The 16,528-nt window shown below is 34.5% G+C and overlaps 1 protein-coding gene across 5 annotated transcripts in view; it reads left to right on the top strand.

The window, feature by feature from the left end:
- The window catches only part of LOC145684245 (uncharacterized), a 44,294-nt gene extending 29,176 nt beyond the window's left edge, over positions 1-15,118 (top strand). For 2 of the 5 annotated variants that reach the window (XM_081756358.1, XM_081756357.1), the window contains exons 2-3: positions 624-1,174; positions 4,729-15,118. In XM_081756358.1, the coding sequence (XP_081612484.1) occupies positions 699-1,174; positions 4,729-5,989 (1,737 nt within the window). In that variant the 5' untranslated portion in view covers positions 624-698 and the 3' untranslated portion in view covers positions 5,990-15,118. The remainder of the gene's footprint in view (positions 1-623; positions 1,175-4,728) is intronic. The other 3 variants (XR_014131259.1, XR_014131260.1, XM_081756359.1) reach the window with 3 other exon arrangements.
- The last annotated feature ends 1,410 nt before the right edge of the window (positions 15,119-16,528 follow it).

Genomic DNA, 16,528 nt, shown 5'->3' with positions numbered 1-16,528 from the left:
TGTAACATCAAGTAGTATGAGTATTATGTCTCTCATAGTAACATCAAGTATTACATCTCTCATAGATATAAATGAGGGTTACAGGCTCCACGTTTAAATAACTAAATATGTGTTGGATCGTACTTGAGATGTGAATGTTAAGAAATGTTTGTATTTGTTATTTTTATATATTTTTTGGCTTAAATGTAAAGAGACGTCACTTGGGGACTACTTTAAAGAGATGCCATGAAAATTATGTATTTACTTGTGCTACCAACTGTAATAAATAATTATTGTTTTATTAATTTATCCTGGTTTAGTGCTACGTATCTAGTTATGTGTGTATGGAGTTTAATGCCAACGAGAGTTGACTACGATCAAAAATACTTAACGAATGTAGTTCAAGTTGTTATAGACTAGTTACATGAAGTTTTGAAAGGAGACAGAATGATAATTGTAAATTGGCATGGGTAGTATTAGAATGATACAAGTAGTTTATTTTTAATCGATCCTTACTTTAGTTATCTTGATTCCATTAATGAAAAACTTTAAGGTATCGAAGGCTCTTCGATGTTGTTGTTTTGTTTCGTACAATATATTTGTGTAACGATGAATTATAATAAACTTATATATAATGTTTTCAGGATTTTCCACACCTCTGTTATGCTGAACAATAAAAATCTGAAGTCTCCAACGACAGCAATCCTTGGGTTACGCAAATGGCTTTCGATTGTTTCAGCATTCGTCCGATCAAAGTAGAAACGAAAATAGAAAAGAAATCTGTTGAAGATCTTGAATATAAATTATATAACAAGGATAATAATGAATTGGAATACAAGGATCCTCTTAATCTATCAGTACAAAGTGAATCGGAACAATATATGGACGTTAAACGGTCCATCTTAAAAGAACCTTTGGTGTCTGAATGCAAAATAGATATAGAAGGTAATAATAATATCGTAACCGCAGATGCGAAACTAAATTCAAAAGCAATATGTTTGATCAATCGTTTATCAATGTCTGATTTACCTGTAAATGCTAACTCCCTACAAAGTAATAATGAAGTTTTGGGAACAAAATTAAATGATAATAAATTTAAAGACACAAATAGCCATATGATTGGCATTAATGAAGACAAGCTCGAAAAGAACAGTGAGGATAACGATTGTCGACCATTAGGTGACCAGGAAGATAGGTACGTTTCAATTTCTTCTCCTTATCTGAGTTTCGTTAATTATTTTTGAAAATTTTTTTTTAGTAGTATTTCAATAGTTATCAATATTTTTTCTTTACTTTCAATTAAGCTAAAAGAACCACGATCAATAAAGCAGAACGAAAACGAAAACAGAGTTGAGTACTTAGTTTTTGATGCATATTTAATTGCATATCTTTCGTTTACTGTGGTACGTCGTAAATAGTGAGGTCATTTGCGAGAGGTACGAAAGAACAATTGACTTCTACGTTTTACCATATATTTTGAAATAAGTTTGGATGGATGGACGAATGAAAAAGTTCTATCTTTAATTTTCAACGAAAATTCATTCTATTTAAAAGTTGTTAACGAATATTCAATTATTAGCTTATGACGTTTCCTTGGTTTCTATTCCTGGATAGGCAGTTTGTCACTATTTACTAAAAACAGTTCAACAGGCGAGTAGTTAACCAAGATAATATTCATTTACAATATATGCTGTACAAGTTTTTATACAAAAGGCCTAAAATTCTTTCCGGAATACGTTTTGAAACTATTTTAAATTTTATAGTGGGTTCGTAGGATGTAGCAGTAAATAAGAGTTTTGTATGTAGACAAGGTAGTTATAGCAGTGATAAAAAGTTTATATAAGAAACAAACAGAAGACGCAGTTTGGTGAGCGGTAAAGCGTTTACCTGTGGAGTGTATTTCCTGATTCAGTGCTCAACGAAGTAAGTTTGCTATGAAGAACATTGTGTCACTGAGTTTTTTCAGGGTACCTCCATTTCATTCCACATTCTCATTCCAGCAATTCTTGCTTGATCAATCATTTGCCTTAATGATTGCCTTCCTTAATCCAAAGAGCATAATCCTTGGGCGTAAACTGAAATACTTCATTTTATACAAAGCAAATATCGGAAAACCAGGTCTAAAAATTTTCATGCACATTTATTTATATATACTTTGACCTGCTAATTTCCAGAGTATCAAAAAACAAATTTCTGTTTCATATCTACGTTTTTTTGTTTTTTGTGAATAGTTTTGTCTAGTTGTAATATGTACTTCTTATACATATATAATTACGATTTCCTAGTAAGTAAATTATGGCATGGTCAAATAAAGTTCTAAAATCTATTTCCCTGCTTCTTAGTTCTACGCGTTTTGTAGTAAGAAAATATATCTGTTCGAGTACTTCTATACTTTCTAAAACCAGAGTCACATTTGATATGTGATATATTACATTTGCTAAAAATTAAATCGCTATACAGCATTCTGTGAACTAATTTTGAGAAAACAGGTAATTGTGTAATTGGTGGTAATTTAATTGTCACAAAAATTAATGCAGAAACGAAAAACTTAGACGCAGGTCGAATTTGATAGAGTGTTACAGTGATGCAGACAAATAAATATATAAGTATAGAAATTCAAATGGAAGGAAAGTGTACAATATTTCAGCATTATAAGTGAAGAAAGTTACAACAAAGTAGTATAGGAAAGAATATTTGTCACATTTATGCAGCCATAGAAAAGTCATCAGATTTACATACTAAAATCGTGTTTATTAAGAACCTGGAAAACGCTACAAATAATATGTGGTGACGAGAGAGACGAAAGTCATGTAGATGAATGCAGGGCTCATAGCGAGTCAGTCTTTTTTTTTTTTTTTTACTAAAAGTTATTTGTTCTCAAGTTGTTCACAAAAAGTTACTTTTTTTTTCAAATCTGTCACTAAAAGTTTCTTTTTTGGGAGGTAAAGTAACTTTTTCGTGTAATTTTTGTTTTGCATTGGCAGTTTTAAAAGAAAAATGTAGAAAAATGGAAAAAAGGCAGAAACTTGTTCTCATTACTCTTCGGAAAGTTTCAGTACTTGCTGCCACAAGTGAAACAGTCAGCTTTATTGTCAGTTCATGTTTCGTTCTTTCTAGAGCACAGTGTATGGTTGCAGCATGCTGAAATTCTCAAGGTGGTGTTGAGAATCTAATGAGTCTATTCTTTGTTCTATCATTATAGTATTTTAGTTTTTTCTCGTATTAGTTAACGCTCCGCTCAACGTTGTGTGCGTGCGTTTGTCTGGTTCGTCATGTTCATCTTGTGTTATTCTTCTTGTGTGTTCTTGAGTAGGTGATGAATTTGAACATTTCATGGCTTTGAGAACTCACAATACTAGGTTAAATATAATATCTGGGATGATAAAATTCAGAAATAGGCCAGAACTGGTTGCACCTACTCAGAAGCTTTTTACACCTGCTAAGTCTGCTTTCCGTAAATAGAAAGCATACTTAGAAAACCGATGAAGGGAGGAAACACAAAAAGAAGTAAAGAAAAGATGAAACAAAACAACAAAGAGAGAGATGCTGGAGAAATTGACGAAGGAAAAAAGAGACACGATGAGGTTTTGGTTACTTTTTGGTCACTTTTTCGTATGCTTTTTGTCACTTTTTCGTGTGTTTTTGCTGAGTTATCAGCTATTTACAAGAGACCAGAACACCATGAGCCCTGTAAATGTAGTAAAGGGAAGTTTATTAGAAATACGGAAAACGGTTTGTTAATAAGTGGCGATGAAAGAAACATACGAAGCGAAGAAATATAAAACATTATTAACTTGAAAGAAGAAAATAAGCAGATAATGAACAAAGAAAGAAAACTATGAAATGCGAGAAGAGTTATGAGGTGAAAGATAAATTGAATTCAGTGTACTTTTGACAAAACAATTCTTAAAAGAACAATTTACTCAAAAGACCTAGAGCTTAAATTAGAGGAGATAACAGAAATAGAAAATAGGTAAAATAAAAAGAGCTAATGAATAAAACTGATTGATTATGAAATATATGCTGCAGTTTACAAATGGAAGTACTGAACAATCCAGTGATATCGAGAAACAAAGTGCAGGTCATTCGCATATGATTTAAACGGCATGAAATATACTCCAGAGGTGTTATTAATATGTAAAGAGTTAAGAGTGAGATGAAGTATTATAAAGAAATGTAAAAAAGTAGTTAATAAAAAAGTGAGGGAACTAAGTTTTACGCCCGATATAAAATAAAAAGATCTAAACGCAAAATATACATTGATTTAAAAAAATACTAGCAATAAGTTACAACGTATATCAAAAGCGAAGCACCTAATTAAAGTTGACGTGGGGCAAAGTATTACCCATTTTGATATTAAAGTTTCAAAAGTGATACCTTGAAAGTTTTAAGTGTAAGTTTGGTAAGATAGTGACAATTTTTTATATAAATTGAGATAAATATATGACTGAATGTTTCTAAGAAACGCCCTCTTCATACTTTCTAGGCTATTTAAGATTTTCCATTGTATACGTCGTAAACTCGTAAACTGTAACAAAAATGTAATGCTTCTATCGGGCAGATTTTGGCGTTTTGTCTAAAAATACATCGGCACACGCATCATCAAAAGTAACTTCGCTCTGAGATGCAATAGCAGCTTTGTTAGTGTTATTATAGTTTTTCTATATTATTGTTTCCGAAATGTTAATGAACTCCTAGTATTAGTGTATTTTCGATTATTGACCCATTAATTTTTATTTGGAATTACAGGCTGCAAAAATATAAGCTTGTATCAAGACCAAACGTGCATATTATACAAAGAAGATTAATTAATGATGTAAATAACGAAAGTCGATTTTGCAAGGGATGTGGTAAGCAGTTACGGCAAAAATCAAATTTCAAAATCTGCATGCTAAAATATACAGGAGAGAAATCTAAGTATTGTCAGAAATGTAAAATTATGAATGCAGTTTCCTCTTTGACATATGTACATACGGAACATTCTTGTGAGATATGTTCCAAAATTTTTTCAACGAAGTATGCTTTGAAATCGCATATGTTATGCCACACAGATGAAAAACCTCATTGCTGTGCAGTATGTGGTAAAGGGTTTGGTCTAAAATGTAATTTGAATAAACATGTCTTACTCCACTCTGGTACACATTATCGCTATTGTGAAGAATGTGGCAAAAGATTCAGCAATCTGCCTACTCTTAAAGCTCACATGTTACTACATACAGGTGAAAGGCCTTTCAATTGCGAAGTGTGCTCCAAAACATTTACTACAAAACAGTACCTGAGAGAACATATATTAATTCATATAGATGAGAAACGTTATTGTTGTCCAGAATGTGGCAGAGGGTTTAATAGAAAACAAAACATGAGAACCCACAGGTTGACGCACAGAAAAGACAAACGCCTCTTCTGTGAGGAGTGTGGTAAAGGATTCGATCACAAGTGTAGACTGAGAGTGCATTTGTTAAGGCATATGGATGTGAAATCATATTTTTGTCAGGTATGTGCAAGAGGATTCAGCCATAAATCTAGTTTTAACGCTCACATGTTTACACATTCAGGTGAAAAAAATTTCTGGTGCAACGAATGTGGAAAAGGGTTCGGTCTCAAATGTCGTTTCATACGACACACACTAAGCCATAAGTCTAAGAAACTTCGGTCCGATGAATGCACTTACGGTTTCAGTCGAAAAAATCATCTTGATGATGACTTAGCACCTCAACATAAAAGGCGTCATTTTTGCACATTGTGCGACAAAGTATTTCCTACGCCGTGTGAACTGCAAAGGCACTTGAGATCTCATACTGGAGAGAAACCTTACTCTTGCTGGCAGTGTGGTCGATGCTTCGCACTTAAATCAAACTTGGCTTCACACGTCTTAACTCACTTTCCTGAGAAATTATATATTTGCGATAAGTGTGGTAAACGGTTCTCTCAGAAAAGTAAAGTAAAGGCCCACATATTAAATCACACAGATGATAAACGTTTGTGTTGGAAGTGTGTGGTAAACAGATAAAAGGGAAAGGAAATTTACAGCGCCATTTACTGGCACATACGGCAAGAAATGATCAAGGTGTGTGGAAAGGCGTCTGTAGATAAATCGAATTCGCGAATGCATGTATTAACACATTCAAGCGAGAAACTATTTTACTGGCATCCGTTTGAAATTAGTTACTTGAGGAAATCCTACTTCGAAAAGCATATTCTATCCCATATTGGATAACCTACCTATAATCACAGATGTCGAAAGTAATTTAACTATCACAATTGGAGGTTCTTATGATATAGGGAAGTAGTACTTTATTCATATATATGTATATGTTTTTTTGCTATTTTATTTTATTATTCATGCTAATACTTAAGGAAGTCTTATAATCATGTTTATTCTTAAAGAACTCCTATAATTAATGTTAGTATTTAGGGAAGTCTCATTTGGAAAAGCATATTCTATCACATATTAGGCAATCTACCTCTAATCAGAGGTATCGAAAGTAATTTAATTACAAACCACAACTGACGGTTCTTATGATAAAGGTAAGTACCACTTTGTTTATATATGTATGCGTTCCTTTGCTATTTTATTTTATGATTCATGTTTAGTTAAAAATCAATCTTAAAACCCTAATGTACAGAATTTACTGTTGTTTCTCTTGGGTAATTTACAGAAGTAAAATAATATGCTGCAATTGCGTGGAGGAAAACCCGCTTAAAAATAATCTGTTTGGTTAAGACATAGTTTACTTTGATGAGTATTGCTAAAAAATGATAATTCACTAGTATTGTTTGTGAAGTACAGTTTTTGATCTTCTGCAATCAAATTAGAATTTCTAATGTTCAACTTTGTCAAATTCAAGAAAAAACTTCTTCGACGTTATGGCCTTGACATGTAATTGAAGATTAGTTTGAAGGCACTTATATTTTACTATTGGGAGCACTTATATTTTACTATACATAGCATATTTTACTATTGGGAGTTCTGAAAGTAAACGCAGTGATGTGTAATAGACAATGATATTACCTTTATGAGTTTATCTGCTGATATCTATAGGTATTCTACCTAACGTCTTTTACCATGTCGACAAGACATACTTACTAGTAACAGGGTTTCCTTGCAGCAGAAATGATTAAAGTGTTGATACTAATTAAGATTATGTTTTTATGCTTACAAATTCAAGGTAAAATGTGTTATAATAGTAAAGGGAAATTATTAGTAACCTACTGGAGACTTTGTGTTACATGTAACTAAAGTAGTACACCAAAAATATATTCCACTATATTTCATCCTTGCAATCTAGCAACACTCGGCTTACATACATCTGATAAACTGAAACCTTTTAATTTCGATCTGCATTTTGAAAGCTTTCATTGGTTTAACAGTAATGCTGAAAAGAAAACACGGCTCTCATTTGGTAAATTTTCAAAATTTTGTTGAAATTCAAATGCAAGGAACTTGGCATAAAATTTTCATAGTAGTATTTTCCTTAAATCTTTTTTATTTTAAGTGAACAATATTACGAACGCACCTCACTCTTTTTGATTATCCCTTAAGTGCGATATTATAGATGAGTTCAGTATATCTTCACGATCTTCCATTACATTTGTTGATATTACATTCAATGATAATCCATTTACGTGCTGTTTTGTAATTTGGTGCAACAGTTGGAAGAATCAAGAAATCGCTACCTGTGAAAGAGCTTTATTAGCTGCTAAAACATTTAACATTTATTTGTTTGTTAATTTTTGTACAATACAACAACATTCTAACTTGTTGTTGAACTCAAGTACATACTATAATGGCCTGTATTAATTTCTCTGAATTGTTTTATTTAGTTATTTTCTAATGTTGGTTTAGTTCCTTACATATAGTAATGCGATCTTCACTATATCTGAGATAGTTATATTGCAGTTTGTAGTGTCTCTTTCAGCACTGAGACAACCTGAGTCGTGAACACAGTATAATGTACGACCCAAACTCCGGCTATGCGTTCAAATTTTTCAAGCCTCTACTACGGGCGCGGTCGAGGCATTAGACTAGTAAGGGGCTTTCAATACTTTTGTACTTTATTGGTCTGATGCACATAAATTTTTCTCATAACTTTGAAGATATGGTTTCTATTTAGAAGGTATTGTATTGGTTTCATATTTCCATTTAATGTTTATTACTAGTTGTTGTATCTAGAAGGTAATATATTTATTTTGTTTTCTTGTATCATCGTAGCATTTGTATTTTCCTTTTGAAATCATTTTTATACACACTTGTTATCCACTTAACTCTTTTATTTTATTACGATTTGTTCTAACAAAATTTAATAACAAACATGATGTAGTATAAGTATTTCTGTTAGTTTAACATGTTATGTGTATTTGTAAGAGTAAGGAAGATGGTGAAAAAAATGAAAGAAGTGGAATGAAGAAAGTGAAAGAAAACGGAAGAATCGCACAAAACCCACAAAAACAGTACTTTCGACAACAAACCTCAGCGAAATTGAGATCGAACCATGGTACCTACGCAGCAGAGGTGAGCACTGTACCATTGAGTCAATACGGGAGTTAGCATAATGCAGTTCAATAAGAAGGTTAGTTTTTGTTGCTCCAATGTGTTTCAATTTTCAGAATGGCGTGATTCTTTAATTTTTTTGCGTGTATAATTCATGACTGATCTCCTGCAATCTCTATTTTTGTAGTGTGTTTCCATAATTATGGCGTTATGATTCGAAAAGATGCATTTACTTTCAGAGTTGATATTATCTACAAGAATATATGTTACTATCTTACTGACAGTTGTGTTAGAGTGTGGCATTTCTTAATACCTTCTTGATGCGATAACTCACTTTAAAAATTATAAACGAGAGTAATTTTCCTTTTTCGGTTTGCTGAGAGCCGACGTTGGGAAACCGTAACTCAAAATGCTTCACGACAATTGTATCTATTTTGTGTTGTGATGCTAAGTTGTCATATGATGTTAGATATCACATATCCTTACTATCCTACTAAAAATACTACTTACTTAACATAATAGTATTCCAATTGTCGTTAGTGTACCAGTGCTGATGCAACACTTCGAGTTCCTTATTATTTTAACTAATACTTGTTGTGTACTTTTGAAGTAATTTTCTGCACTGCGTTGATCATTTTCTTATGGTATGACAGCTTCAAATTCCAACTATCTCATAATTTTATACCCTTTTTATATCACAAAGAAAAAATTATAATTCAAATAAAGGAAGGGAACATTATTCAAAATATAAAGGCCTATTTAGTTGTAGTGTTACAATTTCAAATTCGAATTTTCACTAACTCAGAATTTTGTACTATTTATATACCTTTTATTACCACCAAGCTAAAAGTTTGTACCGTTCAAATAAACGAAAAAGATTATATCAAAATGTGATGAGTCCACCTAGTTGTAGCACGACATCCTCTAATTAGACGTTTACCTGCTCAAAATTTTGTGCTTATTACTACATATAAATTACATAAAGATTTTTAATAGGAAAGGAAATTTAATCGTTCTCTTTATTTCAAATAGAAACTTGCACTTGACATAATAGCAAATAACAAAGAATTATCGCAAAAAAACTACAGCAACCATGTTGAACACTTCTGTTTTTGGTGATACGGATGTAAGTAAGAGATGCGAAGTCCAACAGCACACTGTACAAACCTGTGCGAACACTGCACATCTTCGCTTCTTATCTTTGTTTTTTACTACTTCATGGCCTTTCCCATCAAACCATAGACATTCTGAAGCGTGTGTAGATTTTGGTTTGATTGCTTGTCTTCCTCCAGCTTCAGAAGGTTTTCCATATGATTTTAGATAGTATGTTGCAATGTCTCTCTTGAAGTCCAGTTGGGGCATTTTGTTCTCATTTCGTGTCATGCTGTGAAGATACCAGGCATTGCCTATTGCAACATCTAGACACCAAGTAAAGACAGACCAACCCATTTCTTCCCTCGAATACCAACACGATAACGATTTGTTTTAATCTATCAAGTTTGTTGCCCAATTAAACTTATTGCATTCACCAATAATACAAGGGCGTATCACAGAAACCATCATTCTTTTCGACTTTGAATATCTCCTTACATTTGATTAGTTGACTGAATGTTCAGTAGATGCAACAGTAACCGTTGAGTTTCCTTGCCACCGAGCTATCAAAATACTGTCATCACAGACTTTGTAATTTTAAAAAAACCTTCGTTTTTTATCCCCTTTGTAGAAATGACTTTGAGGTCTTTAGTACGCTATTTTCTCTTATACTCTCGGTAGAAGAATATTCACATTTTTTAAAGGTATGATAATATATTAGTGCTAGTCAACAGATTGTGAAAATACAAATGATAAGGGAGCTTCTTCTCATTGGGTAATTGCTTCAACATACGAGCTATGCTTAGCTAAAAACGTGCCAAATATTTTGTAATAGTCATCAGTCTGGTTTCATTTACTTTGATATATATCAAAATTGACCAGGTAACTATTGAATGTATTCAGACAAAGTGATTTGAATCCAAATGTAATTGGCTCTCTAATAGACTGTTTACAGGAATGTCAGCCTTAATAGGCCATCACTGATTCATCAAAATGAAGCTGCTGAACAGAAACAAAATGCTTCATAAAGTTCTTTTGTGGTTTACTTATAAGTGGACGCAGCTTATATATTTTATCTGAAATATCAATCTTGTTATCTGTCAAATGCAGAAAACGCATTGTTTGCCGGAAACTATTGCTCCTCATAGAATCATATACACATTTATTTCACATATCTAAGCCTAATTCCCAGTCAAAGCGAAATCCAGGAAATGGATTATACGCAGACACCACAAGAATCCATAAGATACATTTGAATTACTCTTTTGAAATATTTGGATCAGGGCAAATTTTTAGTTCAGCTTAACGACGACCCTTTTCTACAATCAAATCAAACAGTTCATTGCTGAAAAAAGCTCGAACAGTTCAACTAGTAAGAAACCTGAGTACTTTGAAAAATTTCTTCCTGGAGAGATCATTTGTTTTTACTAGGCCCATCGGCGAGAACTATCTGATGGTAAATGTAACGTGTTGTTATTTGTGTTAGTACAGAAACGCTTTTGCCCGCTTGGAATTTGTGAAACTGTCCCCACTTTACTCTGACCTACTGTCGGGTCCGCGTAAAGACGGGCACATCTTGATGGCAGCGCAATGCTACCATCAAAATTACACTTTTGGCATTGAGGAGAATCGAACTCTGAACTTTATTTATGTCTTCAGGTAGGTAATCCATCATAATATTTGATTCGCACTCACTTCCTAATCTTGAGTTATTCGTAAATAATACCGAAGCACCTGCAGAAAGTTGGCGCGAGCTAAGATTTCCCAGCAAGCCCCCATCTTCATCTTCGGAAAATACATCGGAAAGAATATGAGACTCTGGCGGCTCTATATTCTCTATAATTGGTAAAGGCTCAAATCTTAAAAATTCAATCCTCTGCAAGAACAAGAGGGAAATGAACGAAATCAATTACATAGCCTTAGTTGGTAATAAAACTAAACCTAAAGAGCAAGATAAAGAGAAGTGAGGAAAGTTGAAACTAAAATCACATTATTATTATTATTATTATTATTATTATTATTATTATTATTATTATTATTATTTGTAGGATAACAATGTGGAATTTACATAATTCATATAAAATATTTTAAATTACGTTCTATCTACGCTGTAAAATTATTTTTAAAACACGCCACTTTGCTCTTGTTGATGCTGTAAAAGCCCAGCGTTACCAAATAAAAACACACAAAAACAATCGAATACAGAGATCACAGAAATGAAATTGATTAATCGTGGTACCATTACCTAATTTAGTGATCTATTATGAATCAAAACGTGCAGGAAAAATGAAAGAAACAAGGCGTAACAGAAAACAATAAGCAAACTTACCTCTCTAGGAATTTAATTTTTGAATTCTCGAAAAGACCAACAAAGTAGACGTAGCTCACTCACACAAGTATAAATTTGATACTCTCTTTTCTGCACCACTACTTTTCTTGTCATCCTACACCACAACGCAAGACGCACTTCTCCAGCGTTGCAAACCTATTAGTTTTTAAAAATTAAAAACGATGTACATATTTTGTTACGAAATGGTAACGCTGGATTAAAATAGGTTAGTGTTAGGGAGTCTAAGTGGCCATTCTCGCATATTTAAGCACCTTTGAACTAAGTTTGTTTGGGGTTTGGAGATCACACAGGAATAAAATACAGAATAGCAGGTGTCATGTACAAAAAGGCCGATGATTTATGGTTGAGTTCTCAGCACTGAAATCAGTTAATTTACAGTGTCTTGAATATCTTAATGTAGGCAGAATATGGGGCCTATAATCTTGCAAGTTGAAAAACGGATTTAATACGGAGAACGTTCTCATCACGTGATCTGGCATCTTTTGGCCTAATCCTCGTTTCGCCTAACCAATTATCTCACTTTTATGACATAAATGATAAGATTTGTGTCTGCCATTTTAGGCGAAAGAAGAATCCTCGTTTTACCTAAAATAGTGGATGAGGCGGGAATGAATGGCAAAATCTCAAATGAGAACCCTACTTTTACTTGCAATACGAATAGTTTGTCTGAAACACTTGGGTGTACAAGTGACTGGTAGTGTAATGAACCAATATTGTACAGACGGCTTTTAAGCAAAACCATCGTTTGTATACATTGTTCTAAAATTGCATTGTTCGACAAATTGGTTTCACATTGCAGTTGTTTCATTTTAAGACACATCATTGTCTGTAATCAAAATGGAAAGTACAATTTAACAAGAATTTTACCTACTTTTTTCCATTACAGGTATCTATCTCTTATAAAAGCACATTTCAGATAATTTTGTTGTGTAGATACAATTTGAGAAAACTAAGGTTTTCGTGTGCAGTTTCACCGTTCCTTCCCGTCTCGCTTCACCCACTTACGTAGGACGTTGGAACGATGATTTTCTGGAAATTAGATTTCCTCCTTTGCACTATGCGCGTTTACTCTAATCATCATCTCTTCTGTTGCAACATTTTCGAGGCATGCAATGATAAAAACCCTCTGTGATTTCTCATAGGAGTTTTATTCCGTTTATTCGTTATTATCTTCAACCGTTTTAATATTAGCAGTACTGGACGTTTTATCTGATACAAGCACCATGTCTTGGCAGCCATTTTGAAAACGGTGACCCATATGAAAAATCTTTTTCCACAAGGCTGTTGAGTGTATGAAGATCAATCGAACGAGGTGTCACTTGACCCATATTTTCGTTTATAATTTCTAAGTTGGGTTTTTGTTACTTCTATTTTCGATGATGTATTTTCAACTCAAGTGTTGTTATAATATTGTGCCTGTATATATAAGTTTAAAGCGCCTTTTTTCGCTCTATTTATTCGTTGTATTGGTTTTGTTTTAAAATACTTTTTTTTTTCACTTTTTTCAGGACTTCAAATAGCATAAACAAGAGGCAAACTCGAACGATTTTCTTGTCCCAGTTCAAGCTAGGCCGAAAAGCTGCCCAGACAGCTCGTGATATCAACAAATTATTTGGCTCAAGAACCACTAACGAACGTACGGCACAATGGTGATTCAAGAAATTCCACAGCGGTGACGAGAGCCTGAAAGATGACTAGCGCATTGGCCGAACATCCGCTGTTGACAACGACCAACTGAGAGCCTGAGTTAAAGCCAATCCACGCCCAACTGTTCGAGAGCTTCGTGTAACACCTATCACAATTTCCAGCCACCTGCTAGAGATTGGGAAGTCAAAAGCACACGATAAATGGGTGCCGCACGAATTGACCGAAAATCGCCGAAATCACCGTTTTGAGGTGTAGTCTTTTCTTCTTCTGTGGAACAAGAACGACCAGTTTCTCGACACAATTGTGACGTGTGATGAGAAATGGATCCTTTACCACAATCGGCGACATTCGGCGCAGTGGTTGGACGTCGGCGAAGCTCCTCATCAGTTCACGAAGACGAAACTCCACCCACAAAAGATCATGGTGACTGTTTAATGGTCTGCAGCCGGTCTTATCAATCACAGCTTCCTCAATCTGGGCGAAACGATTACGGCGGAGAAGTACTGCCAATAAATCGACGAAATGCACCAGAAGCTTCGACGTATGTGCCCGGCATTGGTCAACAGAAAGAAACCAATCATGCTCCACGACAACGCTCGTCCGCATGTTGCACAACAGACGCTGCAAAAGTTGAACGCATTGGGCTTCGGATCTCTGCCTCATCCACCATGCTCGCCGGACCTCTCGCCCATCGACTACCACTTTTCCAAAGCATCTCGACAACTTCCTCCGCGAGAGATACTTCAAAAGCTGAGACGATGCCGAAGTGACGTTCAACGACTTCGTCGCGTCCAAAACTCCAGAATTCTATGCTACTGGCATTAACTACTTGTTTCTCGTTGGAGAAAGTGTATGGATTGTCATGGTTTTTATTTCGATTAATAAAGATTTGTTTGAACTGAGATATGTTCTTTTGAAATCGACGGTTGAAAACGCAAGAACTTTCTTTACAACTTGATATATATATCCTGATACCGATGGAACGACCATACATTGGCGATTTGCATTCCATCAGGCGACACTATATGGTCCTCCAGTGGGAAACCATAGATGGTCTCCTCTCGCCACCACTAATGCGTAGAAATCAACTTTGAAAATTGACGTTGGTGGTCCCAACGGTGCTGAGATAACTTTTTTTCTATAACTGCAGTTCAGGGTTTCATCGGCAGGTGCGGAACAGTCGCGAGCGTATAGCTTGTTGAGCGTATAGTTCTATATACATCAAGGCGCGTTGGACCACCGAAAGTTCTCATTTCGCAGGTGACAGCTGTGCTCACCATTGGCACGTGCATGCACTTTGTTCTGTTTGCAGATAGAGAGATTTCTCACGGTTTCCGAAGCTAGAAGAAAACATGAATGAAGGAATCAAACAATGATTAAAAATAACTGAAAAAGTATCAATGTTTTTTAGCTTGTACACAGAATACATGTGACTATCTACAAATAATTATTTTAATACGTTGTTTCAACTATTATCATACATATTAATCGTGTGGGATGTCAAATACTTTTATACGCAGTGTGGGCGTCTTTGGGCCACTTTCACATAATAAAAGCCGAAAGTTACTGGCAGAAGTTTAAATATGTTTTATATCCATTTATAAGAAAATTGTGAATCGTTTTATACTAGTTTCCTTAAATCTCGGATCCGTTTCCCGCAGAGCCGTAGCTAGAAGGGGACTCGCGGGGCGGTCGTCCCGGGCGCTGATGGCTAGAAAGCGCCGAACGAGCAAAAAGAAAGAAAAAGTGCTAGTAATGATTTAAAAAGCATTGACTCCCTATTAAATCAATGTTGTTGTCGGTTTTGATACAATTTGATACACCTGTAACACTCCGATTTTGATAAAATTGGAAGTTAGATACTACACATAAAATACACGAATACGTTTTTTTTTTAATTTTCTGCGGAGAAACAATTATTGGGGATCAAAGCCCCTACCCAATATTTCGAAAGTTGACGCCCGAACGCAGTATGAAGTGGAACGAAGTGAATGAAATTGTGCACAGATATTGTACCTATTAGATGTACAATGAGGGAATACTTGTTTCGTATTTTCCTGAAACAAAGAAATAAATGGGTAGGCAAAGACTCTTCCAAATATTTGATTACGAAATATGAAAAGTGCTAATAAGTATACTTTCGAAGTGCCTAAATTACATAGAGAATCGCAACGAAAGTATTTAAGAAACGATACACAAAAATAAGCTAACCCGTGTTTTGTAGTTTGTACGGAAGAACTGTGTGGATGCCAAGGTCCTCTCCTAAAAAGTACATAATAAAGCAGAAGCGCACGAAGGAGTGGACCGAAGCGAATGAAATTATACATAGATCTTGTATGTGTAAAATAAGGCATTACGTGTTTCGCAAGTAGCTAGGGGGGGGGGTTAACTTCACTCTTTGAACTTGAACTTTTGAGGGCAGAAACACGAAACACTCGAAATTCACTGTATTGATTCCTACTTTTAGGTCATCTATCTATTGGTAAAATTTCACTATTTTCTACATATAGCGTATTTTATAGTATTTCGGGGTGCGACTTTAACACTTACAGTGTTTTCGCATAAATAAAAATACGTATCGATTTATTTGCTGTTTACTGTTGATGTGCAAATTTGAAGCAAATCAGTGCGAGACACTTGGTAAACACGAATTGCTTTATTTTAAATATACAATATCTACACACAATTTCATTCGCTTCGGTCCACTCCTTGCGCTTCTGCTGTGATATTTACTTTCTTCAAAGGGGCCTTGGCCCCAACACTATTTTTCCGCAGAAACTAAAAACACGTGTTCGCTTATTTTCTGCCTATTGTCCCTACACAAAGTGTTGTAGTGTCCTTATCCTTTAGGCACTTCTAATATATACTTATTCGCAATTTTGATATTTCGTAATCAAAGGTGGAAAGGTTTGTGCCGCGCCCACATGTTTTATGTTTTTTTTTAAAGAAAATACGAAATATGTATTCCT

The sequence above is a fragment of the Thermobia domestica genome, chromosome 4 (genome assembly GCF_964235325.1).
Source record: "Thermobia domestica chromosome 4, izTheDome1.hap1.1, whole genome shotgun sequence".
In the NCBI taxonomy this organism is placed as follows: domain Eukaryota; kingdom Metazoa; phylum Arthropoda; class Insecta; order Zygentoma; family Lepismatidae; genus Thermobia; species Thermobia domestica.
Note: the sequence above shows the minus strand (reverse complement) of the source record. Positions and strands in the feature narration are given on the sequence as shown.